The 27,574-nt window shown below is 40.0% G+C and overlaps 1 protein-coding gene across 1 annotated transcript in view; it reads right to left on the bottom strand.

Moving 5' to 3' along the window:
- The window catches only part of afg3l2 (AFG3-like AAA ATPase 2), a 61,621-nt gene extending 35,595 nt beyond the window's left edge, over positions 1-26,026 (bottom strand). Inside the window, exons 1-9 of the mRNA XM_060824491.1 lie at positions 25,803-26,026; positions 21,972-22,071; positions 19,777-19,854; positions 19,171-19,283; positions 16,622-16,774; positions 12,062-12,136; positions 5,408-5,529; positions 1,368-1,641; positions 348-485 (exon numbers count right to left, since the gene is read on the bottom strand). Of these exons, the coding sequence (XP_060680474.1) occupies positions 348-485; positions 1,368-1,641; positions 5,408-5,529; positions 12,062-12,136; positions 16,622-16,774; positions 19,171-19,283; positions 19,777-19,854; positions 21,972-22,071; positions 25,803-25,892 (1,143 nt within the window). The 5' untranslated portion in view covers positions 25,893-26,026. The remainder of the gene's footprint in view (positions 1-347; positions 486-1,367; positions 1,642-5,407; positions 5,530-12,061; positions 12,137-16,621; positions 16,775-19,170; positions 19,284-19,776; positions 19,855-21,971; positions 22,072-25,802) is intronic.
- Positions 26,027-27,574: the final 1,548 nt, after the last annotated feature.

Below are 27,574 nucleotides of genomic sequence, written 5' to 3' on the forward strand. Positions count from 1 at the left end.
TATCAAACAGATGTGAAGGATTGAATGGTTGGTTTTATGCTCAAACAATATTGATCAAGCTGTGATCAAACTCAATTAGTACTGTTTAAGGGAACAAATCTACTGTCCTGTTGACCTTCTTGGATTGAGTATCTTCTCACATACAGTTATCTTAATATGCACATGCATTTGTAATAACTAGTCAAGGTGGGGTTAGTTCGAGTGAACTTTTAAAGTCATCCTTTCAGGAACGGGCATGATTTCTTCCAAAGATCTCTTCAGTTCCTTTCTAGGAAAAAGGTCACCTATAAGAGACCATCAGATCATTTTGAACATTTAGAACTTCAAATTAAATACGTAAAACTTACCCTTGCAGGGCCCACACCAACAAACATTTCCAAGAACTCAGAACCATTAACTGTGATGAATGGAACATTGGCCTCTCCTGCAGTAGCCTTTGCTAACAAAGTTTTCCCAGTGCCTGGAGGACCCGTAAGGATAGCTCCCTGTGAAAAGAATGCTTCATTCACTTTGGATGGGGTTTAGAGAAACTCATTACTCCGTTCACAGGTATAATAATAACGTATTACTTTCTGATCCAAAAAAAACCAAAGGACTTGGTTTATGCAGATCATTACTTTACATCAACATGCAACTTACTACCTAATGCAATGCTAGTTTAATTTTGTTTTAAATTATCTAATTTTAAAATTTGTTCATGGGTCGTGGGCTGAATACAACAAAACAAAAAGCTCCTTCAAGTATGATGTAAATTGATCCAACACTTTATGCTCAATGAATTGCTTAATCTTTTCAATCAATACTCAGAATTTATTTTTTGAAGTTAGGATGGGGAACTGAACCTACACAGGACTTTGGCTCAGTCTCATCTGCATTACTGCATTCAAGGTGGACATGACCTCATGGTACTATCACTGGGTTGTCAATTCAGAGACCCAAGTGATGCGCTGGGGACTCAAGTTTCAAATCCTGCCATGGCAGAAGGTGGAATTTTAATCCAATAAAAATCTGAAATTAGGAGAATAATGATGAATCCATTGTTGATTGTCGGAAAATGCCCTTGAGAGAAGGAAATTTCCATCCTTACTTGGTCTGGCCTACATGTGATTCCTGACCCATAGCAATGTGGACTGAATCTGTCGCCCACATTTGGAAGATTGGGATATTAGCATTTAAGAACAAAGAAAATTTACAGTCCAGGAACAGGCCCTTTGGCCCTCCAAATTATCCTCAAAACTCTGTATTAACAGAGATCCTAATTCAACAGTAAACCTATAGCAGTAGGTTAATGACACTTGGCTACATTCATATGTTACTCACTGCAGTTTCACTTCTTGAAGTTGGATTTGTCTCAAAAGACAACTTACCTTTGGAATTTTGGCTCCAAGTTCTTGATACTGATTTGGGTTCTTCAGAAAATTAACAAATTCCATTATTTCCAACTTTGCTTCCTCACAGCCTGCAACATCCTTGAATTTTACATCAATTTCATCCTTGAGCATCTTGGCTGTTGTTTCACCAACGCTAAATAATCCTCCCATGCCACGTCCGGATCGGCCAACTCCTGCTGACCCTCTTCTCAGGGTAAACAGCAGAAATCCGATGATCAGTATAGTAGGAAGCATACTCAGTAGAAATGAGCTAAGAGAATAAAAAGGATTAATTCAAATGAGAAAACATTAACATTTCACTGTTTTTTAAAAATGAATTTATGCAAGAAATTGGTTGTCATAAAAACAAATTAGCCTTTCAGAATTTTGCGATATTTAGGGCTTCAACAACAGAAAATGTTATACACTTCTACAATAAAAAGGTTGATTCAATGTTTATAAATAAAATGGTCCTTGTTTTAAATTGTAGGCACATGCTCAGTGGCATGAGATTCAGAATCCAAACATTCAAGCTGTAGTCATAATGGACAGTAATACACAATTTTAAGATGAATAGTCTTACATCTATTTCGGTTTAAAATTAGAACAAAAATGTTATGCTTATTTGCATAAAATGATAAATAAATGCTAAATAGTCTACGATATCTACAAAATTGTAAAGTTCCCTTCCGAACAACATTGTGGGTCTACCTGAAGCAAATCATTGCAACGTTTCAAGAAGGCAACTCACCACTACCTTCGCAAAAGCATCTAAGAGATGGGGAATATATGCTGGCCCAACCAGCTGTACCCACATCCCATTAATGAATTTTAAAAATGTCATAACCCAAGTGATTTTTTTTTTAAAAAGTGCAGATATGATTTTAATTGTATTTTCTTTTGGAAATGGCAAAATCATGAGACAAGGTAAGACTTGTATTGTTGACATTTGGCCTCAAAATATTTCATTTTACCTACACCTTGCATTAGTTTTGGGAACATGTTTGGCATGAAAAGTCTTTTCCACAACACTTTTTTCCCCTTTTTAAACATAAAAACTTTCTGTATATAGACTAGGATACAGTTCCTGCTGAATCCAGAACATGGCCAGCAAACACAGAAACTGCCAAAACCATTAAAAAGTTTGCCATGGATTTCAATCCTTTGTTAGGTATAACTCATGTAAAAGCTGTCTCCTTACATTTAGTCTAAAAAATTTGATCCCAAAAATTCAACTTTTAAGTCGATGTAATATCCAAAATACTGAAAATTCAACACTTCTGAAAATGAAATATACCTGCCAATTTAATAAAGTTGTGACTTTCAGCATTCAGTCTGGTTAATGTCAGAACATCAATGCTTGAGACATTGTACTAGATACAGATTCACACCAATGATTTCCCACTCAATTAAGGGAGCACTCAAATTAAGTCATCTTTCCCTGAGAATGGGCAATACTTGTTATGGAGCACTGTTGCTAAAAACTAGGCAACAAGCCCTCAACTGAGCTTTTATGTAATACTCAGCTTCGCATGTACACAAGATATCCATACCAGAAACAAAATGGACATTCAGACAGCAGAATATTAAAGTATTATATAACAGAAACTTTTTCAGAGAATGATTGTAGCAATCAATTTGAGAGTACGCAAGGCTTGTAATACAAACCCAACTGTTTGTATTACAGAGGGATTAAAATAACGTAAATGGCTTTCTAGACAACCCAGACAAAGTTAAGCCAAATGACACCAAATAGAGTTTCAGAACTTGAATTCAGTTAGAAATAATTGAAAATAAAATGCTGGCATCACTAAAAGTTGTTGGAAAAAATCCGTCTTACCAACAACCTTTAAGCAAGCAAATATGCTGGTCGTAAACATTACAGCCCATCTGTAACTCCTAGATTACACTAACAGTTGACTCTTTACTGTCATCTGAAGTAACCTAGCAAGTCACAAAATTGTATCAAACAGCTTCAAGAAACTTGACCATGGCCATATGTCAACTCGAGACAGCAGTAAAAGTCATCATCCACATACCAAACAATAAATAAACAAGTTCAGGTTTATTCTAGACTTGTGATGAGGACCAGGAAAATTAAAAGGGAAAATATACAGACTTGAGATGGATTTTTTTTATAATATAAATATCACCCTGGGTGGTAATGTTGCTACTGTGAGCAGGAAAGGGGCACCGAATTGTGCAAAGGGTGAAATGACAGCTTTTCTCAAGACCAGCTAAGAGTTGGTAATTAAGGTGAAAGTAGATGAAAGACAGATTCCCAATGGGAAGCTGTAGGAACCTTTTTAAAGTCAAAAATTAACAAGTCAAGAATTAAAAAGTCAAGAATACTCATCATTGTAACATATGGTTGCCATATTAAAATGTGCCTTTGTGATTAAGTCATCAGCAAATGAGAAACATGTGCCTTCAGAGATCTGACTGGTTAAAGGTAGTGTGCAGCAGGTGAAGTAGCCTTCCTTGAGGATTCGGAATGAACAGGATCAGCTGGTTTTATATTGGGAATGTTTCTCAGCCAGGGGAAAGGAGACCAAACAATTGCATTGAATTTGGGTGACAATTGTCCAGGGAGGTCACAGCTATCAATGGGAGGGACAGTGTTGACTGTTTAGGGAGATCAGGATACTTGTCTGTGGAACGAAGGTGGCTGCTGTCTCAGAACATTGGGTCACGGCTGCAAGAGTGCAAGAAGGCAGGCTGTGCCAGGCCTTGAAGGATTGCATGGATAGAGTGAGGCTGCCGGATGAAGGGGAAAGTGGGTCTTTAATTTTGCGATCGCAAACATGACAGAAGAGAGATTGAAATGTTAGACGGCAAATGGGATGGGAAGCAAAGGGAGGACTGGGTGACTGAAGCTACGAGGCTTGTATCTCCAGGGTCAATGCACAAGTGTCCAAGGTCACAGCTATGATAAAAAGAGGTGGTCAGAGCTCAAGCGGAGATAGTTATCCATGACAGGGTAGATAGGTTACCTGTGGCCAATGCAAAGTGAAGTGCTAAGTCAGGAAAGAGAGCCATGTGGACAGTGCTGAACAGTTCTTCACCTGCCTTATGTTGACATTTCATTCTATTTAAACAAGATAGGTCTCATTCACCCAGTCACTTGGAGGCTTTGGAACAAGAGGAAACAGTAGAGGATGGCCGAAATGGGTGGGAACAGCCAAAAAGAACAAGATGCAACAAATCAGGACAATATCAACCAAGGGCGAGTGTCATTGCTGTGTAATCGAATGAACCACAAGCAGTGTAATTATTTATGAACGAGGGGTAATATCAGCAACAGGCGATGGTGTCAAACCATTCTATTCTATAGAAGTTGCAAAATCAATTAAGGCTAAGAAAGGGAATAATTATTTACTTTTTTAATCCCTTGGGCAAACAACTTTACAGCTGCAATACTGCATAGGAAGTGTAATGCATGGACATTGAGCAATTTTCCTTTTGTCAGCAAACTCTGACTCACAGAATTCACTTTATTGGTTAAATCCAAAAATCGGCATATGTTGGATTTGGAATCTCATTTCTTCATCAGAGATGCAACAGACTAATTAGGTCATTCATAACTAAAAACAAATATTGAATTCATTGCATTTCATATAGACATCAAGACACTTTGCTACAAGTTTGTAAAAATGTTTCAGCTTGTGCAATACTATGGGCTCATAAGCCAGGAAATAGGAACAAAAAAAAGTTCCACGTACCCACTCACATGTCGTTTACTGCGGTACCCATTTCCTTCTACTGCACAATAAAAAATTCCACAATGAATATGTATGAAATTTTTATTGGTGATGTATATGGATATTTCTAGGAAGAAGTTACAGGGTCTGGATGATATGCCCTTTAGAGGGTTGGTGCAGACTCAACGGGCCAAATGGCTATAAATTGGAATATAGGGATTCTATGATTCATAAATTGTGAATAGTAAAGAAATTGAATCAAGTTAAGAAAAAGATAAGTGAAAATAACATCTCTTTAAAATAAAGCAATTAAGCATGAACAAACTAATTTCTTACCCATCACTCTCTGTTGAATATACTACAGGTATCCTATTTTCAGCTTCTATGCCCTGTTCCTGCTGCGCCGTCTCCAGATTCCGTTCAAAGGTATCCACACTACCAATGTTAAACCACACATACTGCAGCAAATATAGAGGAAATAAATTAAATGAGTGATTAAAAACTGGATAGATGTTTAGTAGAATATGATCTCTATGTTCCACCTTCAATTGGCTTACTAATACAACACAGCACAGGAACAGGCCCTTCATCCCATGAAGCCTGCACTAATTGCTAATCCTTATTTAGATCCACTACTTATTGCCCATGCGGGGTTTCTATTCATCTGTCTCTCATTTACATTTCTATCAAGATACACCTTAAACGTTGCTAACATGCCTGCTTTCACCACCTCCACTGACAGTGAGTTCCAAGCACCTTTTGAGAGAAAAAAACGTCCATGCACTTCTCCCCCAAACCTTTTCCTTCTCACCTTGAACCTGTGCCCTCTTGTAGTTGACCTTTCCACCTTGGGAAAACACCTCTTACAATCTATCCTACCTATGCCTCTCAATTTTGTAGACCTCTATCAGGTCACCTCTCAGTCTGTCTTTCCAGTGAAAAATATGAATTTATCCAACCTCTTCTCATAATTAAAACTCTCCAGACCAGGGCACATCCTGGTAAACCTTCTCAACACCCTTTCGAATGCATCCACATCTGTCTGGTAGGATGGTGACCAGAACTGCACACAACATACCAAATGTGGCCTAACTAAAGTTTTATACAGCTGCAACATAACTTGACAATTTTTATATTTGGTGCCCTGGCCATTGAAGGCAAGTGTGCCATATGCCTTTGAGACCACCGCCTAATTCACCTGTGTTGCCACTTTCAGGGATTAGGTATACCCAAATCCCCCAGTATGTCAATGCTCCTAAGAGTTCTGTCACTTATTGTATAATTTGCACTTCCAAACTGCATCACCTTACAATGTGTCCAGATTCAAGTTCACCTGCCTTTTCTTTGCCCAAATCTGCAATTTATTTACATCCTGCTGTATCCCTTGACAATCCTCCTCACTACTGACCACGCCGCCTATTTTGGCATCATCAACAAACTTACTAATCAGACAACCTATCTTTTCCCCCAGACCATTTATATGTATTACAAACAACAAAGGTCCCAGCACTGATTCCTGCAGAACACCACGAGTGACTGATCTCTATTCAAAAAGCACCCTTCCACCTCTGTCTTTTATGACCAAGCCAGTTCTGTATTCATCTTGCCAGTACACCCCCAGATCCCATAAGACTCTCTTTTGTATCAACTTGCTATGAGGTACCTTATCAAATGCCTTACTAAAGTCCACTTAGACAATAGCGCTGCCCTTCCCTGATCAGTCATTCCGGTCATTCCTCAAAAAACTCAATTAAGTTAGTGAGACCTTGCCCGGACAAATCCATGTTGCCTATCACTAACAAGTCCATTTGCTCCCAAACGTGAATAAATCCTGTGCCTCAGTACACGCTCCAACAGTTTCCCAACAACTGACATCAGATTCACTGGCATATTATCATTGCTGTTTCCATTCTTAAACAAAAAGAACACCACTGGCCATTCTCCCATTCTCTGGAACCTTGCCTGACGCCAGGAGAATGCAAAGGTATCTGTTAAAGCCCCAGCTATTTCCTCCTTTGCCTCCCATGGTATCCTAGAATAGATCCTGTCTGGCCCTGGGACTTTGTCTACATTAATATATTTCAAAACACTCAACCCTTCCTCCTTCATTATACTGACCTGCCCAAGAGTATTCACACACCTTTCTCTAAAATCAACATCCTTCACGTTGGTGAATATCTATGTAAAGTACTCATTAAGGATCTCACCCATTTCCTCTGGCCCCTCACAGAACCTCCATCCTTTTATCCTGGAGTAGGTCAGCTCCCTCCCTATCTTCTTGTTCCTAATGCATGTATAAAAGGCTTTGAGATTCTCCTTAATCCTGCCGGCCAAAGACATTTCATGGCCCCTTTTAGCCCCCCTCACTCCTTGTTTGGGCTCCTTCCTGCTCTCTCTCTATATTCTTCAAGTACTTGTTTTTACTTGCCTAAACCTTAGGTATACTTCCTTAATTTTGATTAAACTGATACTATCCCGTCTTCCAAGATTCCAGAATCCTGCCATTCTGTCCTTCATTTTCACAGGAGCATGTCTGTCCTGCATTTTAATCAACTGGTCTTTAAAATACTCCCAAATATTAGTTGTAGATTTGCCCTCGAACAGCTGCTCCCAATTCACATTCTCTAATTCTTGCCTAATTCAGTTATAGTTGGTCTTGCCTAATTTAACACCTTCATCCAAGGTCCACTCTTGTCCTTATCCATAAATATCCAAAATCATCCCAAAATGCTCCCCTACTGAAGCTTGATCTCCTGCCGGTGCTTATTCCCAATACCAGGACCAGTATGGCCCCTCCCTCTATTAAGTCTGAGTTGCTGAAAAATTGAAGATATTCCTAATTACTTTTATTTTTTCCAGAGAAGATTGGACATATGAGGCAACATCACAATACAATGTACATGACTGAAACTATATTTTAAAATCATTTAATTTAGAGCTTGAATCGTGAACTAGTGGGATATTTGGTCTGTATAAAACAATATTTAGGGAGATAGTTCATGGAAGCAAATGGGGATCTGTTTACATTGGAGGAGCTTTATGAACAAACACAGTAAATAATTGTGAATTAAGTTTCAGGTATAAGGTTCTGTGATTTTCTTTTGGCTAAGGGGAAATACCCAGAGCTTGGAAAAACTTTTTTTAATTCATTTGGGCAATTTTGCAGAAGGGTTGACTGGAGTTGGGAGGTACGTAACAATTGCTGTGAAAGAAAACAGACAATTTAAGCAGTTAATAGTTTACCTCAGTCCAAAGTATTTAAAGTTTCAGACCAGAAATGTTTGGTTAGAATGTTAAACGGTTATTTTAAGCTGGAGGCAGTGTAAGCTCTCGACCAGGGAATTGAAACTATGGCTAAGTCAAACTTTGTGTGATAGAAAAAGGAATTCTCTGACTGGTGGCAGCACTTAATGGAGAGTTGTTGAGATTGTATTTTACCTTGTATGTTGTAAACTTGTCTTACATGTAAATAGTTTGGTTTATTCAATTTTATTCTTCATTTCTTTCATAAAATAAACTTCTGTTGATTTGTTAAAACCAACTCTACAACATTACGTATTTGTGCTTCAGTGAAAGATCACTTTGCTAAGACAAAAAAACTATCAAGCCAGTTTGGGATCTGATTTGTCCAGTAACAACATCAGCATGGATCATAACTGCACAACCTTTACTTTAAATAACTGGGAGCAAACATTTGCGCATCAATAGGATATTTACGAATTCATTCATCCCAAAGAATTTGCAGCTAAGGAATCACTTTTGAAGTGTAGCCACTGTTGTTATGCAGACAAACAATTGCTAATTTGTTCACAGCACACACCAGAGAGATCTATTAGTCGATTTTGGTGTGTTCATTTGAAAATAATGGTAGGCAAAGCCACCAGCAGATATCACTGCCGTTCTTTGAATACTGCTGTTGGATCTTGTTCATCAGTTTACATCTCACCCAAAAGTCACGCCTTCAACATTGCAATAAGAGACATAGGCCTGGATAATCTATTCTAGGCCTCTTTAATTCACAATCTCTGATGTGGAAGTAAGAGCCATCACTATGACAAGCATCTGATTCCCAACTCCCAAAGCAGTAAGACAAATGAGCACCATGGTGGCTCAGTGGTTAGTACTGCTATTTCACAGCGCCAGGGACCCAGGTTTGATTCTAGCCTCGGGCAACTGTGTGTGAAGTTTGCATATTCTCATATGTCTGTGAGTTTCTGCCAGGTGCTCTGTGTTTCCTCTCTCAGTCCGAAGCTGTGCAGGTTAGGCACATTGGCCATGCTAGATTGCCCAAGGTGTCCAGGGATGAGTAGGTTAGGTGGATTAGCCATGGGAAATGAAGCACCACGGAGTAGGGTAGAGTGGTGAGTCTAGGTGGAATGCACTTGAGAGTCAGTGGACTTGATGAGCTGAATGGCCTCCTGCCACACTGTTGGGATTCTAAGTTGATAGCTCAATACCTAAAGTAATAACACTTCAGATTCTATTAATATTCAGAATTGCTTGTTTCAGCATGTACCCAATTTCTAATGAAGCTGTTTGCTCCAAAACTAGGTAAGACCATCTTAGAAATACTGTAAAAATATAAATTGTTGAAAAAGCTCAGCAGGTCTGGCAGCATTTGTGGAGAGAACACAGAGTTAACATTAACATTTCGGTTCCAGTGACACTTTTTCAGAACTGACAGTAGCTAGAAATAGGTTGGTATAGATGCTGAAGCTGGGTGGGGAGAGGGGGTCTAAATGATAGGTGGAGATGGATCCCAGAGAGAGAGAGAGAAAAATAAAGTTGGTCAGACAAAGTAATGGGTAAAGGTCAGCCTGGGTGAATCAACAGCAGCTATTTGGAACCATTAGTGACTGACAATGGGTTGTTTGGGGTCGCAGCCCATATGACAAGGTCTGGAGTGTAGGGGTTGGGGTAAGGACATAGGCCTCAGGCCCTAAATTTACTGAATTAAATATCTAGTCCTGAAGGCTGTCAGGTCCCCTAGCAGAAAATGAGATGTGGATCTTCCAGCTTGCGATGAGCTACAGCCATGTCCAATCCATCTCCCGCACTTCTGCCCTCACTCCTCTTCTCTCCCACAAGTGACATGGTCCTGCTGGTCCTCGCTTACCACTCCACCAGCAACTACATCCAAAGATGCCATCACTTCTACCACATCCAGTGAGATGCTACCACCAGACACACATTCCCCTCCCCTCTCGTTAGTCTTCTGCAGGGATTATTTCTTCTGGGACACCCTGGTCTACTCCCAACACCTCCCTAATTCCCCATGGCACCATCCCATACAATTGCAGAAGCTGCAATGTCTGTCCATTTACATCCTTACTCCTTGCTATCCAAGGCCCCAGACACACTTTCCAGGTGAAGCAGTAATTTACCTGCACTTCTCTCAATCTAGACTATTATATTCATTGCTCACAATGTGTGTGCTTTACACGAGGGACAAATCGCAGATTGGGTGACTGTTCAACAGAAAATCTACATTCTGCTGCAAAAATGACTCTGAACTTCCTGTTGCCTGCCACTTCAACACATCTCTAGCACAAACCAATACCTCTATCTTAGGCTTGCTGCAGTGCTCCAGCGAAGCTCAGCTTTAAGTGAAGGAGCAGCATCTCATTTTCCACTGGGGTCTCTCCAGCCATCTGGAATCAATATTAAGTTTGATCAGTTTAAGGCTGGAGCACCTTCTCCCATGTCCTTATCCCAGCCCCCAGACACCAGACCTTGTGGGCTGGGGTGTAGGCGTTGCGGTAAGGACATAGGGCTCAGGCCCTAAAATCACTCGGCTGCTACCACAACAACCCATTGTCAGCCAGCAGCAGGCCTCATTAGCAGCTATCCAGGCCGACCTTTATCCATTTCTTTGTCTACCCAACTGTCTTCTTTCTCTCTGGGCTCCATCTCCACCTACTGTATACTGCTGCCCCCACCCACCGCCATCCCATCTTCAGCATACAGACTAACATTTGCCAAGCTACAATCCATCCTTAAGCAAGGTCATTGGATTCGAAATGTTAACTCTACTTTCTCTCCACAGATGGTGCCAGACCCTGCTCAGGTTTTCCAGCAATTTCTGTTTTTGAGCATCTGCAATTTTCTGGTGTTTTTTAAAATATTATACGCGAGTCATATTTTGCTTCTCAGGGTAGAGCTCTCCCGAGGAGTATATCTGATCACAGAGCAAAAGAGAAATGACTGGTAAAAGCTCAAATTATATTTGAATACAATCAAAATCATTATTTTCTTTAAAAAAGTATTGAAATAAGTAATGACCAGCTCGAGTGGTATGTCCCAAGACAAAGTTTATGTCTAAAATGTCTAGTTTAAACATTTATCAGAGGATTCAAAGGTAACCAACAAAATGGATAGTCATTAAGAAGTGGAATAAGACTGTAATCACCACTAAAATACATTGAAACTATGTTCATTATATTTACATTTTACTATAAATATTAAGGCATTAATAATTACATATTGGCACAAAAGCAAAATATTGCAAATAGAGTGCAACAGTTCAAGAAGATAGCTTGCCACCACATACATGGGATTGAGGTAGACAATAAATACTGGCCCAGCCAGTGACACTGACATCTCATGATTAAATAAAAAGACGACAAGATTAATGAAGTTAACATAATATACACAGAATTCCCATATGTTTTCAACAAGGTACCACATAATATAAAAGGTCAATTCATGGAATCAAGATCAGAATGAATAGCCAACTGTCTGCAAGGCAGAAAGTAGATTACTGACAACAAATAGCCATTCTGAATGTCGGGGACTAGGAAGTGGAATCTCACAAGGATTTGTGCTGCACCCATCTGCTGTTAACCATTTGGATATTTGGAACTACTCCTGGAAAGTGGCTTGGAAAATTTTATTCTGTAAGAAGCAACAGTACAGCCTTCAGAATAGTGCACCTAGCAAGTCATAACAATCCTCCAGGAGAAAATCTGGATTTGTACATGATTAACTTACCCCATCCACAGCTAACTTTTCTGGTGCAAAAACCACTCTAACAAAGCGTTTATTTACCACTTCTAATCTGTCCACCTAGCAACAAAAAGGATAATTTATTTAGTCAGTCATTATAAAACATCAACGCACCAAATCCCAAAAAAAACCCCAAGGAATGTATTTCATAATCCTAATTCATTAAAATTTCAGCTAAAAGTGATGAGGTTTACAATGACAGTAAAAGAAGCAATCCCCTTTAGTTCAGCTACCCATATTTTGTTAAAGGACAAATTCCACTAAGAAGGGTGGGTCACTTGTTTGCAGTTTATAGGAGGATAATGATTTTGACAATGTGGATGTGGAAAGAATGCTTCCTTTTGCGTGTTAATCCAGAAGAAGGCACTGTTTTAAAATTAATGGTTATCATTTCCGGACAAAAAAGAAAACGTGGTTTGCTGAGAGAGTTGTACATATTTACAACTCTGTCTCAGGAAGCAGTGGAGACAGGGTAGTTGAAATTCTGAGGGTAAGAAAGCTAGCATAAACGCACATTACCTGAATGCTCATAGCATTCATAACAAAGTTGATGAGTCAACGGCACAAATCATTGCAAATGAATGTGATTTGGTAGCCATTATGGAGATATGGTCACAGGATGGTCATGCCTGGGAGTTAAATATCCAGGGGAACCAGACTATTCGGAAGGACATTCAGGAAGGTAAGGGGGGTGGTATAGCTCTGACATTAAAGGATGACATCAGGGCAATGCTAAGAGATGACATAGGTTCTATGGAGAATGAGGTTGAATCCATTTGCATGGAAATTAGAAATTCTAAGAGGGAAAAGTCACTGATAGGCGTAGTCTATAGGCCACCAAATAATATCATCACATTGAGGTGGGCAATAAACAAAGAAATAATTAATGCCTGTAAAAATGCTATAGCAATTATCATGGGGGATTTTAATCTATATGATTGGTTGAACCAGCTCGGTCAGGACAGCCTTGAGGAGGAGTTTGTTGAGTGTAGCCATGATAGTTTTCTTGAACAGTATGTAATGGAACTGATAAGGGAGCAAGCTGTCCTAGGTTTGGGTCTAGATTAGAGGGGTGCTGGAAAAGCACAGCAGGTCAGGCATTATCCGAGGAGCAGGAAAATTGATGTTTCGGGCAATAGCCCTTCATCAGGAATGAAGGCAAGGAGCCTCCACGGTGGAGAGATAAATGGGAGGGGGTGTAGGGCTGGGGAGAAGGTAGCAAAGAGTAGCTTCTCCCCAGCCCCAGCCCCATCCCCCTCCCATTTATCTCTCCACCGTGGAGACTCCCTGCCTCCATTCCTGATGAAGGGCTATTGCCCGAAACATCAATTTTCCTGCTCCTTGGATAATGCCTGACCTGCTGTGCTTTTCCAGCAGCACTCTAATTTAGACTGATTCCACCATCTGCAGTCCTCACTTTTATCCTGATCTGGTCCTGTGTAATGAGACTGTAATAATTAACGACCTCACAGTTAGGAATCATCTTGGAAAGAGTGAGCACAGTATGGTTAAATTTAGAATACAGATGGAGAGTACGAAGATAAAATCCAGAACCAGGGTCTTGAGCTTGAAGAAGGGGGACTACAATAGAATGAGCGAGGACTTGGCTAAAGTAGACTGGAAACAAAGATTTGACGGTGGGACAGTTGATGAGGAGTGGAGGACCTTCAAAGCAATTTTTCAAACTGCTTAGCAAAAGCATATTCCAGTCAAGAGGAAGGATTGTAAGTGAAGAGGTAATCTGCCATGGGAATCGAAGGAAATGATGGAGGCTATCAAATTGAAACAGAAAGCTTAAAAAGCAGCCAAAAACTGCATGAAACTACAAGATTGGGAAAACTTTAAAGGTCAACGGAAAGCCACAAAAAGAGCTAAAAAGAAAAGTAAGATCGACAGTGAGAAAAAACTAGCACAGATTATAAAGACAGATAGCAAAAGTTTCTATAAATACATAAAAAAAAGAGTTGCTAAAGTAAAAGTTGGCCCTTTAGAGAATGAGAAGGGGAATTTAGTTACGGGATATGATGAAATGGTTGAGGCACTGAAAGGGTATTTCGTATCGCTCTTCACGGTGGAGGATACTAAAACATGCCAAAGATGAAGGTAGGTGAGGACCTGGAAACAATCATTATTACAGAAGAGGTAGTGTTGGGCAAGCTAATGGAGCGAAGGATTGATATGTCTCCTGGCCCTAATGGAATGCATCCCAAGATACTAAAAGAGATGGTGGCAGAAATAGCAGTGCACTGACAGTAATTTTCTAAAATTTGCTGGACTCTGGGACAGTCCCAGCAGATTGGAAAACAGCAAATATAACGCCACTGTTAAAAAGAGAGGTAGACAAAAGATGGGGAATTATAGACCAGTTAGCTTAACCACCATAGTGGGGAAAATGTTGGAGTATATTATCAAGGAAGAAATAGCAAGGCATCTCAATAGAAAATGGGTTCATGAAGGGCAAGTCATGTTTAACAAATCATTTGGAATTCTATAAGACATTACAAGCAAGGTGGACAATTGGGACCCAGTGGATAGAGGATTGGTTGACTAACAGGAAACAAAAGGTGGGGATAAATGAGTGCTATTCTGGTTGGCGATCAGTGATGAGTGGTGTCCCTCAGAGATGGTGTTGGGACTGCAATTATTTCCAATTTATACAGATGTTTTGGAATTGGGGACCATGTGTAGGGTGTCAAAGTTTGCAGATGACACTAAAATGAGTGGCAGAGCAAAGTGCGCAGAGGGCTGTAAAACTTTGCAGAGGAACATAGATACATTGAGTGAATGGACCAAGATCTGGCAGATGGAATACAATGTAAATAAATGTGAAATCATACATTTTGGTGTGAGAAATAGTAAAAAGGAATATTACTTGAATGGTGAAAAGTGACAGCATGCTATTATGTAGAGGGACCTGGGTGCCCTTGTGCATGAAACACAGAAGGTTGGTCTGCAGGTACAATAAGTAATTAGGAAGGCAAATGGAATTTTGTCCTTCATTGCTAAAGGATCGATTTAAAAGCAAAGAGATAATGTTGCAGCTGTACAAGGTGCTGGCGAGGCCACAGCTGGGGGACTGTGGCAGTTTTGGTTTCCTTATTTGAGAAAGGATGTACTGGCATTGGAGTGGGTGCAGAGGAGGTTCGCTAGGTTGATTCCAGAGTTGAGGGAGTTGGCATATCAGGAGAGACTGAGTAGGTTGGGATTATATTCATTGGAATTCTGAAAATTGAGGGGGATCTTAAAAGAAACATCAAATTGTGAATGGAATAGATAAGCTAGAAGTAGAGAGGATGCTTCCACTGGCAGGTGAAACTCAGACAAGAGGACATAGCCTCAAGGTTAGAGGGAGTAGATTTAGGACTGAATTGAGAAGGAAGTTCTTTACCCAGAGGGTTGTTAATCTATGGAATTCCTTGCCCTGTGAAGTATTGACACTACTTCAGTAAATGTTTTTCAAACTAAGGTCGATTTTTTTTTAACAAAAACTGAATTAAGGGATACTGTGAGAGCCCAGATAAGCAGATCTGAGTCTATGAAAAGACCATGATCTTATAGAGTGGCAGAGCAGGCTCGAAGGGCCAGACGGTCTACTCCTGCTCCTAGTTCTTATGAATATTTTTTGCATGCTTAAAATGCACAAATTCAATTTAGAAGAGAGAATGCATAAGATATGCCTCAATTTATTTAGCTTATGAATTAAGCAGTCAGACAGATTTTATATCCATAATCAAGCAGTGAACAAGGCAAATTTGCTTTTTGCTACTGTGAATGGATGCTTTTAGGCATCAATCTATCAGGTTGGTTAAAAAGTGGTACAGTAAGCCAAGGAGACCAAGTCAGATTAATTTAAGAGCAGGGCAATCAACTATTGCAACTAACCCAATTAATGGAACTTGACTGAAGGCCATCAAAATTGTTCAACCCAATAGGAACACTTTACAAACAACAAATCACCTAAAAAGCAGAATTCTACTTAAACAAAACCTGAAGAAAAAAATGATAAAGAGGATCAGATGCTAGAGAGTTAAATGAAATAGTAGTTATTTTACAGGAATGAGCTGAGGAAGTGAGGATCTTCAGAATAAGATAAATCTAGCAAAACTGGTAAAAATTGACTTTTAAGGTTTAGAAGGGTGTCTTAGATTCATTTTTTTTTTAGTTGGTGCCAGAAATCAAAACTACATTTTCTAGTGACTTTGAAGTATTTTTCAATGTTTAAACTTGTCACAATGACAATGTCAACACAGTTCTAGATATTGAAGGAACCTTGAAGATTACCCCTAAAATTATAAAAGTTTTCTGGAAATCAATGTATTAAAGATTGCCTCTCAAAGTCAAAGCCTAAGCCTATGAACCAGTGCCCCTAACCACGTTGATCAGAATATTAGAAACTATAACTACAGGTTAGAAAGAATTCCTGATTGTATACTTCTTGAAAATATTTGATTCATGTATGCATTTTACACATCAAGGGTCCCTTCTTTATATTGAACAACAGTACATTTAACAATAATAAGACATACCCAATATTTTATCACTTACAATTCCTTTAGAAAGGTAATTGTTAACAAAGTCTTTCCAAGTAATTTCTCTGCCAACATTCCTGAAGAAAATGTAATATGCAACAGTTGCCCAAAATGCTGCACCTCCTAGAAAGTAAAATCGAAATTCTTTATCATCCCATGGAATATCACCCTAGAAAGTAAAAACAAGAAATCTTAAATTCAGTATGATATAAGTGAAGTACAATATTAATCAATACAGATCAAGTGAATACTTTATGTGCAGCAAATGTATTGCACTAAAACACTGATTTAAATCAATTGATAATACACAGTAAAAAGGAACATCCCATTTAATGAGACCATAATTGACCTAATTCCATATATAGTAAACTCTTTATTGTCACCTATGGGATCAGGTGTATGCCAATTAATCAAATATTCTGGATAATATTAAGTAGTGCACAAAAACAATGTAGAAACACACACTAAGTAATACAAACATAACACGGGGTTATACACATCACTGATATACTTTATTTACAGCGTAAATCACAAATAATAATGCAACTTGGACTTAAATTAAAACCTGCTGGCAGTCAGCCTTCTCGCTTGCACGCTCCACTAACTACTCAGACATCGCAGTAGATTGTGGTATTTGAAAAGAAATTGACTCAAAATTGAATCAACTGTTGCTATTTTGTGTGGTCATTCGATTGAACAAGTATACTTACACTGAGGTAAATAAATTTTAAAACTGTAATAATTAGACAGAATAATGTAGTAAACTTCACAACATTTGTGGTATATAATATTTGCCAGTTTATCAAGAGGCCAGTTCATAAGGTTGTGTTTAAGTCAAATTTTGCTGTACTTGCCATCCACTGCCATTTGTGGAAGAGAATTCCAACTTTTTACCACTGTGCATAGAAGTGCTTCCTAATGTACCTCCTGAATTGTCTGGCTCTACCTTTTAGACTATGTCTCTTGGTTCTAAAGTGTCCAACCAGTGAAAATAGGGTTGACTCTAAACTGCCCTCTTGGCTATTAGGGATAAGCAATAAATGCTGGCCCAGCTAGCAACACCCCTTAATCTTCTGGAGAAATTAAATCCAATTTGTATAATCTCCTCATAACTTAACTCTGAAGTCCAGGTATCATTCTTGTAAACCTACATTGTATTTCTTCCCACGCCAATTTATCCTTTCTAAGGTGCCTAGAGTGGGACAAGAAGAGTAGACCACAAAGAATAAATGTAGTGAGGTCAAAGTCTCAACCATTTCCATGATTCCCAGAATTAATTCCCCAGTCTCACCCTCCAAGGGACTAAAGCTGACTCCAGCCAAGTTTTTACTTTTTATATATTTATAGACATTTTTACTGTCTTTTTATGTTTATGATTTGCTTCAATTTTGTCCTCAACATTTTAAAACATATTTTTGCTGGTTTCTTTTTAAAAACAATCTTCCGATCTACCACTTATTTCCGTAGTATTGTACATCTTTTCTTTCAATTTGCTGCCGTCCTCAATCTCCTCAGTTTTCCGGAGATGGTGCATTGTTCTCAGACTCTCTCTTTCTGAAGGGAATAAACTTTTGTTATGAGCTGTGAAATAGCTCCTTCGCTACCTGTTAATCTATTTTCCCTTTTGAGTTTAGCCTACTTATCCTCTAGAGCTGAAAATGTGTTGCTGGTTAAAGCGCAGCAGGTCAGGCAGCATCCAAGGAACAGGAAATTCGACATTTCGGGCACAAGCCCTTCTTCAGGAATACTACTTATCCTCTACCCTTGCAACTGTCCTTTTTTTTTAAGTTTAATAATTTAGCTTCGGACCCACATTCTTCACCTTCAATCTGAATGCAAATATACTATCATATCACAATCTCACTTACCTAGATGATCCTTTATTGTGAGGTTATTAATTAACCCCAATTCATTATACATTGGTTGGTTTAAAATAGTATGAACCCTGATTGTTTCGACAATACATTGCTCTTAGAAAAGGTTCTGGAGACACTCCAACAATCTTTGTCAAATTGATACATCCAATCTACATGAAGATTAAAATTTCCCATCATTACTGCTGCACCTTTCTTAAAGCCCCCACTACTTACTAATTTATATTCAGTCCTACATGTAGTTACTGTTGATGGACTTATAAATTACTCCCACCAGAGACTTCTTCCCTTTGCTGTTTCTTATCACCATCAAAACAGATTCTAAATCTGAACTCACCAAATTAAGATAGTTTTTCACTGCTGTACTATTCTTGTGCTTTATTATATAATAGTCATTCCAACATTCAAAAAGCATGACACCATCCAAGACAGCAGTGTGTATCATCTTCAAGTTGTACTGCAGAAGTGCTCTTTAAAACTCATGATCACTATGGTCTACAACAGCCAGGATGGCTGGGTGAAAATCCTAGAACTCCCTCACTAAAAGTATTGTGGATGTAGCTACCTCAAATGAACTAGAGTGATTCAAGGTGATAATTCCTTTTGAGAAGGTGATGAACATGGGATGGGCAGTAAAAAACAGCCCATTCAGTGCAACAACATCCTTGAATTAATACTCTTTTAAAATTACCTTCTGTAATCGGGTCCACCAGGTAGACTCATCTTTTCTGCCTCCTTTCTTTCCTCCACTTCCTCCACCAGCACCATTGCTCCCTGAACGTTGAGAATTTGTGGATTTTGCTTCTGTGGAATATGCAATAAGTTGCTGTCAATGAGAAACTGTCCAGATTCCATTTTTAAGTATTCAGGTTTGCATACCTTGTGAATATGCAATGAGAATGGTGAAAAAACTGACTGCTTTTAGCTAGTCAGAAAGACTTACAGGTTGTTCTGCGATAACATGCTATTCAACAGTGCAAACTGGCTATAACGTGACTGACAAATTGTGGATGTTGTTTGGATAACGCAAATTTTACAGCGATTTTCTATTAGCGATCTTCTACAGCATAGTTTTCTATAGCACAAGGTTGCAGAGGAACACAACTGTCACATTATAGCAGAATGGCATGCACAGAATTAATGAATGCAACTACAGTGCAAATTATGGAATGGGAATAGTTGCTTATAAGTGTAATATACTGTAGGAAACCAGTCTTTCTAGGTCACCATTTTAATGTAAATAAAAATTATAAATTTGTGCAAATCATTTAGAAATGATATAATCTTAATAAACTACCTTTCGCCTCACTGGATGATCCATTAGATGATTCACTTGTGTTTCTGGACTTTTTGTTTGGAAAATATTTTTCAAAACCTAAAACAAAACTCCACACGTTTGAAAACGTTAATATAAAAGTCAGCTTAAGAACTACTTACAGAATGAGCAAAGTTAAGATTTTCTAGGTATCTCTAAGGGTCGACACAGGAAAATACGTGATTCTGTTCTGAAAAAGTTACATTCAACTCAAAACTTTTAACACCATTTCTCTCCCCACAAATGTGGCCAGACCTGAATTTCTCCAGCATTTTCTACATTTGACTCAGCCTCGTGTTGGGATGCAGTTTAATTTAGAGCAATCTTAGTGGGACTCCTGTGGGAATGCATACAGTACTTATGTTTAAATACTGGTTCTGTGGTGGATAACCTGTAGATTGCCCAAGGTGGATTAGCTCTTAATCTTGTTCTCGTTTACTTATCAACTCAACCCAAACCCCGCTTATCTCAAAACTAGGTGATTTACCTACATATTTTAAACCATCTTGGAATCATTAGTAAATCTTCAAGTGAAAAAAAGGCGATTTTGAGTTATTAAAAGGTATAGATCTATGCTAGCCATGACAACTTAGTCCCTACACTTTGAATTTTTTTTTTACCATTTTAAAAATCAGGATTGATAAATCCAGAGTAAATATTCTGAGAAACATATTAGCCAATGTAAAGTGTTTTACTTGAATACAAGAAGCGAAAAAATTGTAATCCACTGTCAACTTAAAACTTTTGCTGAAAACTTATTAAGTTTTACAGCTGACCATTTTATATTTCAGCAATAATTCAGTATGTTTCTTTTTATTCATTCAAGGGTGTGAGGATTAACCACCCTTGTGATCTGCTGAAGCCCATGTGGTAAAGGTATAACCATAGTGCTGCTAGTGCAGAATTCTATGAAAAATCACATATGCATTTACCAGGTTAGTGTGTGATCTAAATGGTAATGTTCTAATGCTCCTGAAGCCCTTACTATCCAGTGAGCACCAATTTTGATTTCTGCCTGTAAAATTAATTTAATTTTCCAATTTAGCTATTACCAACTCATACTTGCTTAGCAATCTGAAAAAAAGACAATGCATAACAAAGAAAATATTAAAAAGAAGTTGTTGTATTTTAAGAGGCTATTTTTATTTTTAGTATCACTGCAAGGTGGTGCAGTGACTGCTCATGCATAGACACAGGTTAACGTCATGTTACTGCAAAGTGATAAAATGGCAACTGCCAACAACGGATCTTGTTCTAAATGGTTAATGGGCTGAAAATGTGTTGCTGGTTAAAGCACAGCAGGTCAGGCAGCATCCAAGGAACAGGAAATTCGATGTTTCGGGCCGGAGCCCTTCATCAGGAATGAAATCGGCCCGAAACGTCGAATTTCCTGTTCCTTGGATGCTGCCTGACCTGCTGTGCTTTAACCAGCAACACATTTTCAGCTCTGATCTCCAGCATCTGCAGACCTCACTTTTTACTAAATGGTTAATGGCAACAGTTCCAGTAGCCCTGTCTTTAGAACACTACTTGCCACCTTTTGCCAGTTTCAGTAGCACCTCTAAACAGGATGACAGGATGGCATGGCAGAAACAGAAATCTACACGTGTCTTATTTCCACTTTACCATTCAGTAGTCTGTCTGCTTTACAAAGAGACTCACGTCAGGCTATATGCAAATGAAAGACGGTTATACAAATTTCCAAGATCTGAAGTCTACACAGTATACCTCAGGAACTGCTCCTTCCAGACTTGGGTAATCGGCAAACAAGCAACTGCACATCTTTACATCTTGATATTCAGTACACATATGCAGATTTAATTTTTTTTTTGCTCTTTTCTTGGACATCTTTACAATATCCTCAGATGGTGGATCAGGAAGCATTCTGATCCTGGCCATAAGTCCTGAAACTAATCATTGAAAACTGCATCTCAGGAGTCCACGGGGTAACTTGCCCCATCATGTAGAAAAATGCCTGAGAGTCCACAATTGACAGCTAAAATCCATTAACTCAATTTAAAAAATGCAGATCCAAACCTGTGCTTTAACTCCAATATCAGTTTATAAATAATTTGAGAAACAGAAAAAAATTCAGAATTAAATGGAGGTGTGAGGGGAAACGGACTAAATACGACTACAGCAATTACATATGTAGTTAAAATTGCAAAATAACTCACCTTTTGGTGGTCGTGAGCAGAGTCGTCCATAGATGCCTAGAACATTTGATAGAAGGCTGCTTTTACCGGGGCCCACACAATAGTGTGTGCAACATGAAAACTGCAAGAAACCATACAATGCAACAGAGAATGTTGAGAACATACTACATGTCATCATATCATCTTACTCACACCTTCAAAAGTAACACTTTAACATGGGAACCAGTGCATTAATCGTACACACACAGTTATTAGTACAGAGGAAGTTGCAACTTGAAAGCCTTGAACTCCTCACAAATGTTTTACATTAAATGGAGATAGTGCAAGGCAAGCTGTACCAGCCAACAGTAGTTATTTTTAGCAATACCAAGTAACACAGTAATGAAGAACTTAAGCCAAATAGAGAAATGTAAGCTATTTGCTCTCCACGCTAGCATCTGGTCTCCCTGCTATAGGAAAGATATTGTGAAACTTGAAAGGGTGCAGAAAAGATTTACAAGGATGTTGCCAAGGTTGGAGGGTTTGAGCTATGGGGAGAGGCTGAACAGGCTAGGGCTGTTTTCCCTGAAGCATCAAAGGCTGAGGGGTGACCTTTGTAGAGGTTTATTAAATTGTGAAGGACATGTATAGAGTTGAATAGTCATGGTCTTGTTCCCAGGGTAAGGGAGTCTAAGATGACAGGGCATAGATTTAGGATGAGAAGAGAAAGATTTAAAAGGGATCTATGTGGAAACGTTTTCTTGCAGAGGGTGGTAACTATACCAGCTTCCACCACTTCCCTGGCAGCTCATTCCATACACACACCACCCTTTGCATGAAAAGATTGCCCTTTACGCCCCTTTTAAATCTTTCCCCTCTAACCCTAAACCTATGCCCTCGCGTTCTGGATTCCTCACCACAAAGAAAAGACCTTACCCATTTACCCTATCCATGCCCCTCACAATTTTATAAACTTTTATAAGGTCACCCCTCAGCCTCCAGCGCTCCAGAGAAAACGGCCACTGCCTATTCAGCCTCTCCCTCTAGCTCAGACCCTCTGGCAACATCCTTGCAAATCTTTTCTGAACCTTTTCAAGTTTCACAACATTCTGCTTATAGGACGGAGACCAGAATTGCACACAATATTCCAAAAGTGGCCTAGTACTTGAAAAAGAATGTGCTGGCATTAGAAAGGGGTGCGGAGAAAGTTCACTGGGTTGACTCCAGAATTGAGAGGCTTGGCTCATGAGGAGAGACTGAGTAGACTGGGATTATATTCACTGGAATTTAGAAGAATTTGGGGGGGGGGGGGCATCTTATGGAAACATAGAAAATTATGAATGGAATAGAAAAGATAAAAGTAGAGAGGATGTTTCCACTAGCAGGAGAAACCAGGTCAAGGGGACAGATTCAGGGGAGCAGATTTAGGACCAAATTGAGATGGAACTTCTTCACCCACAGAGTTGTGAATCCATGGAATTCTCTGCCCAGTGAAGTGGTTGAGGCTTTCTCAGTACTTGTTTTTAAAGCTAAGATAGATAATTTTTGAATAGTAAAGGAATTAAGGATTATGGTGAGAAGTTGGGTAAGTGGAGCTGAGGCCACAAAAAGATTAGCCATGATCTTATTAAATCGCAGAATGGGCTCGAAGGGCCAGATTGCCTATTCCTGCACCTAGTGTTTATGTAAGCATGGTCACTTCGGGAATGCAGAAAACATGGCAGCCAAAGTGCACTCAGCTAGCTCTCATATAAAGCAATGTGATAACAGCACACAATCTGTCATATTGATCGAGAGATAAATATTGACCAGGGCACCAGAGATAACTGCCATTTTCTACTTGCAAATAATAATCTTGGACTTTTCACATCCACCGGCCTACAGTGAGGGTCTTGGTTGAATACTTCATCTAACAGACGGTGCCTGGCAATAGTTAATTTCTTAACAGTATTACATTGAAATGTCAGCATTAGTTTTGTCTTCAAGTCCTGGAGTGGACATTACGCCTGAACCTCAGTCACAGGGACGAGAGCTGCTATGTTTCCAACTAATGCCAGGCTCCCCTCTCTCCATGTCACCAAAATGCTCTCCAACTACATTTTATCCAATTTGCTTTCTGAAGTGTGGAGCCCAGAATAACAGAACACTCCAGTTAAGACCTAGCAGGTGACTTATAAGATATCTGTACACTACTTTGCATGTATAATCTATAAATCTATGTTACAAAATTGCAGTATATTCAAATGGCTTGGTCAAAATGTCTTGCAAACTTCAGCAAGGTAGCACTCATATCGGGGTTGATAGAAATCATCCTGTCACAGCTACAAACGAAATTACATTGTTTGGCATAGTCTTGGTAAGGCATTATCTGATGTTTGTTAGAATTGGTGTAACCATAAGGACAGCACTGCTGCCTCACCTCCAGGGGCCTGGGCTCGGTTCTACCCTTGGGCGACTGCCAGTGTGGAGTTTGCACATTCTCCCCAACCTGTGTCAGTGTGGGTTTCCTCCACAGTCCAAAGATACCCAGGTTGTGTGCATTGGCCAAACTAAATTGCTCTTGGTGTTAAAGGATATGCAGGTTAGGTGAATTACCCATGGGCAATGCAGGGTTACAGGGGTAGAGTAGGGGAGAATGGGTCTGGGTGGGATGCTCTTCGGAGGCTCAGTGTGGGCTCGATGAGCTGAATAGCCTACTTCTAAGCTGTAGGGGTTCTACGATAAGGTGGGGGGGGGGGGGGGGGGGAGTGCATTATGATCTAACACTATAATTTTGTCATTTACATAAATGATTTGGATGCGAGCAAAAGAGGTAGAGTTAGTAAGTTTGCAGATGACACCAAAATTGGAGGTGTAATGGACAGCAAAGAGGGTTACCTCCGATTACAACAGGATCTTGACCAGATGAGCCAATGAGCTGAGAAGTGGCAGGTGAAGTTTAATTCAGAAAAGTGCAAGGTGCTGCATTTTGGGAAAGCAAATCTTAGCAGGACGTATACACTTAATGGTAAGGTCCTAGGGAGTGCAGGTTCATAGCTCCTTGAAAGTGGAGTTGTAGGTAGATAGGATAGTGAAGGCAGCGTTTGGTATGCTTTCCTTTATTGGTCAGAGTTGGGAGGTCACGTTGTGGTTGTACAGGACATTGGTTAGGCCACTGTTGGAATACTGCATGCAATTCTGGTCTCCTTCCTATTGGAAATATGTAGTGAAATTTGAAAGCGCTCAGAAAAGATTTGCAAGGATGTTGCCAGGGTTGGAGGATTTGAGCTATAGGGAGAGGCTGAACAGGCTGGGTCTGTTTTCCCTGGAGCATCAGAGGCTGAGGGGTGACCTTATCGAGGTTTACAAAATTATGAGGGGCATGGATAGGGTGAATAGGCAAAGTCTTTCCCCTGGGGTCAGGGAGTACAGAACTAGAGGGCATAGGTTTCAGGTGAAAGGGGAAAGATATAAAAGAGACCTAAGGTGCAACTTTTTCATGCAGAGGGTGGTACGTGTATGGAATGAGCTGCCAGAGGAAGTGGTGGAGGCTGGTACAATTGCAACATTTAAGAGGCATTTGGATGGGTACATGAATAGGAAGGGTTTGGAGGGATATGGGCCGGGTGCTGGCAGGTGGGACTAGATTGGGTTGGGATATCTGGTCAGCATGGATGGGTTGGACCGAAGGGTCTGTTTCCATGCTGTTCATCTCTATAACTCTAAACAGATGAACGTCACACGTGTCCATGACGTTAAACCTGTCGGTATCAGGCAGACACGCGTTTTAAACAGTAACAGCTCGGTGGTGCAGCGCTGAGCGAAGGGCGGGCGGCCGGGCTGGTGGTGGCCTGTGTAAACACACCGCCCGACCCTGCCCGCCCGCTCACTCACCGGCCTCCAGGCTCGGCTGCTGCGCTGAGGGCCCAAACTTTTATACAAGCCTCGGCAGCAGCGGGCCAGCACGGCATAGCGATGCGCCATCCGCCTGCCGGTTGTCCCTTTCCCCTCTCTCTCCGTCCAGCCACCCGTCCAGCTCAGTCTCCGTGTCGAGCGCTGTTGAAGCAACCAGCAGAAACCCTGAGGCGGCCGCCGCCACCTTGACCCCTCCCCCTACAGGGCTGTCGCCAAGCGTCACTGTGGGCGTGACCAAGCGCAATTGCGTCATCGCAGCCCTCCTCGTCACGTGTTCTCCGCACAGTTACGTCACTGTTTGCAACAACGTCAGGGGAAACTTTCTTCCCCAAGTGCAGCGCCAGTTTGCTATGTCCTTTCTCTTATACTGTTTGTGCCAGTGCTGCTGTCTGTGCCCATCCGTGTGTCTCTGTATCTTCTTCACCTGTCTTTTCTTCGTTATTTATTTGCTCGATTCCTACGATTTCATACTCTTGTCACCCGATGACGAAGTTGCCCAGTGATCCCTGCTCTCCCCTTGTGCTCAGCCACATCGTGATGGTATGTTGGCAATAGGAATTATCATCGCCAGAAAAGGTGAGACAACCTCATCTAACAATCTGGAATTCAGCTGATTTTTTTTGTTGTTCTTTGACTTGGATTTAAATACAAATATGCTTGGATTTTCAAATTGCCCACTTCAAGTTTTTCGACTTTCACAGGACCGTAAATAGAGCTGGTGTGCTAGTGTAAGTGGGTCAAGGTGTTCTCTCTCACACGTCTGTTTTACCAACACGCTCATGTAGGTCGGTTTTGCACTTATCAAATAAAATGTCCTAAAATAGTCCAACTACAACGTCACTGCAAACTGCAGGAAAAATATTTTCAGTCAGTAGAGAATTTATAACATCATAGTTGTATTAGACAGCGGATGCAAGGGATTTTACAGAATTGTTACGACATGGATGAAGGCATTCAATCCCGAATATCTTCTCAAAACTCACTTATCCCGTCTATCTCTGAATCAGCCGTTCACCCAGTACCTCTTTCTCTTTAACTTTGTACTCCCTTTTCAACTAGGATTTCGATTCTCTCCTGATCGCCATGATTGAACTTGCCACCAGGTTCCCAAATAGTTCACTCCAGATTGTAAACACTTGTGTAAAAGATTTTTCCTCGTGTTTCTATTGTGTGTTTTTAGGTCTGATTGGTCCCGTTCCAAAGAGTAAAACGAATACGTAGACAATTTGGCACAGTCTTCCTTAGAAATCTCACAGTTCCTAACCCTGATTTTTCCAGAGGTTTTGGTTTTATCATTCGACCTCGAAACCGACACCTTAAAATTACTAATTCTTGACATCATGAAACAGCGTACATCTTTGTGTCTGATGACTAACTTAAATATTGTTCAGGATTAAAGAGGAGGAAAGGCATTTATCTAATAAGAAACAAAATTACTGTTAGATAAAAGGCAAAGAATATCAAACATAGATAAGAAAGCTAGAAAAACGTAACATTCCACGCTTTTCAGAACAGATACGGTGGAGTGGACAGAGGTAGAAGTCATAGAGTCATACAGCATGGAAACAGGCCCTTAGGTCCAACTTCGAGTAAAAAGTGAGGTCTGCAGATGCTGGAGATCAGAACTGAGAATGTGTTGCTGGTTAAAGCGCAGCAGGTCAGGCAGCATCCAAGGAACAGGAAATTCGACGTTTCGGGCCAGAGCCCTTCATCAGGAATGAGGAGAGGGTGCCAGGCAGGCTAAGATAAAA

The sequence above is a fragment of the Hemiscyllium ocellatum genome, chromosome 4, assembly GCF_020745735.1.
Source record: "Hemiscyllium ocellatum isolate sHemOce1 chromosome 4, sHemOce1.pat.X.cur, whole genome shotgun sequence".
NCBI classification, from domain to species: domain Eukaryota; kingdom Metazoa; phylum Chordata; class Chondrichthyes; order Orectolobiformes; family Hemiscylliidae; genus Hemiscyllium; species Hemiscyllium ocellatum.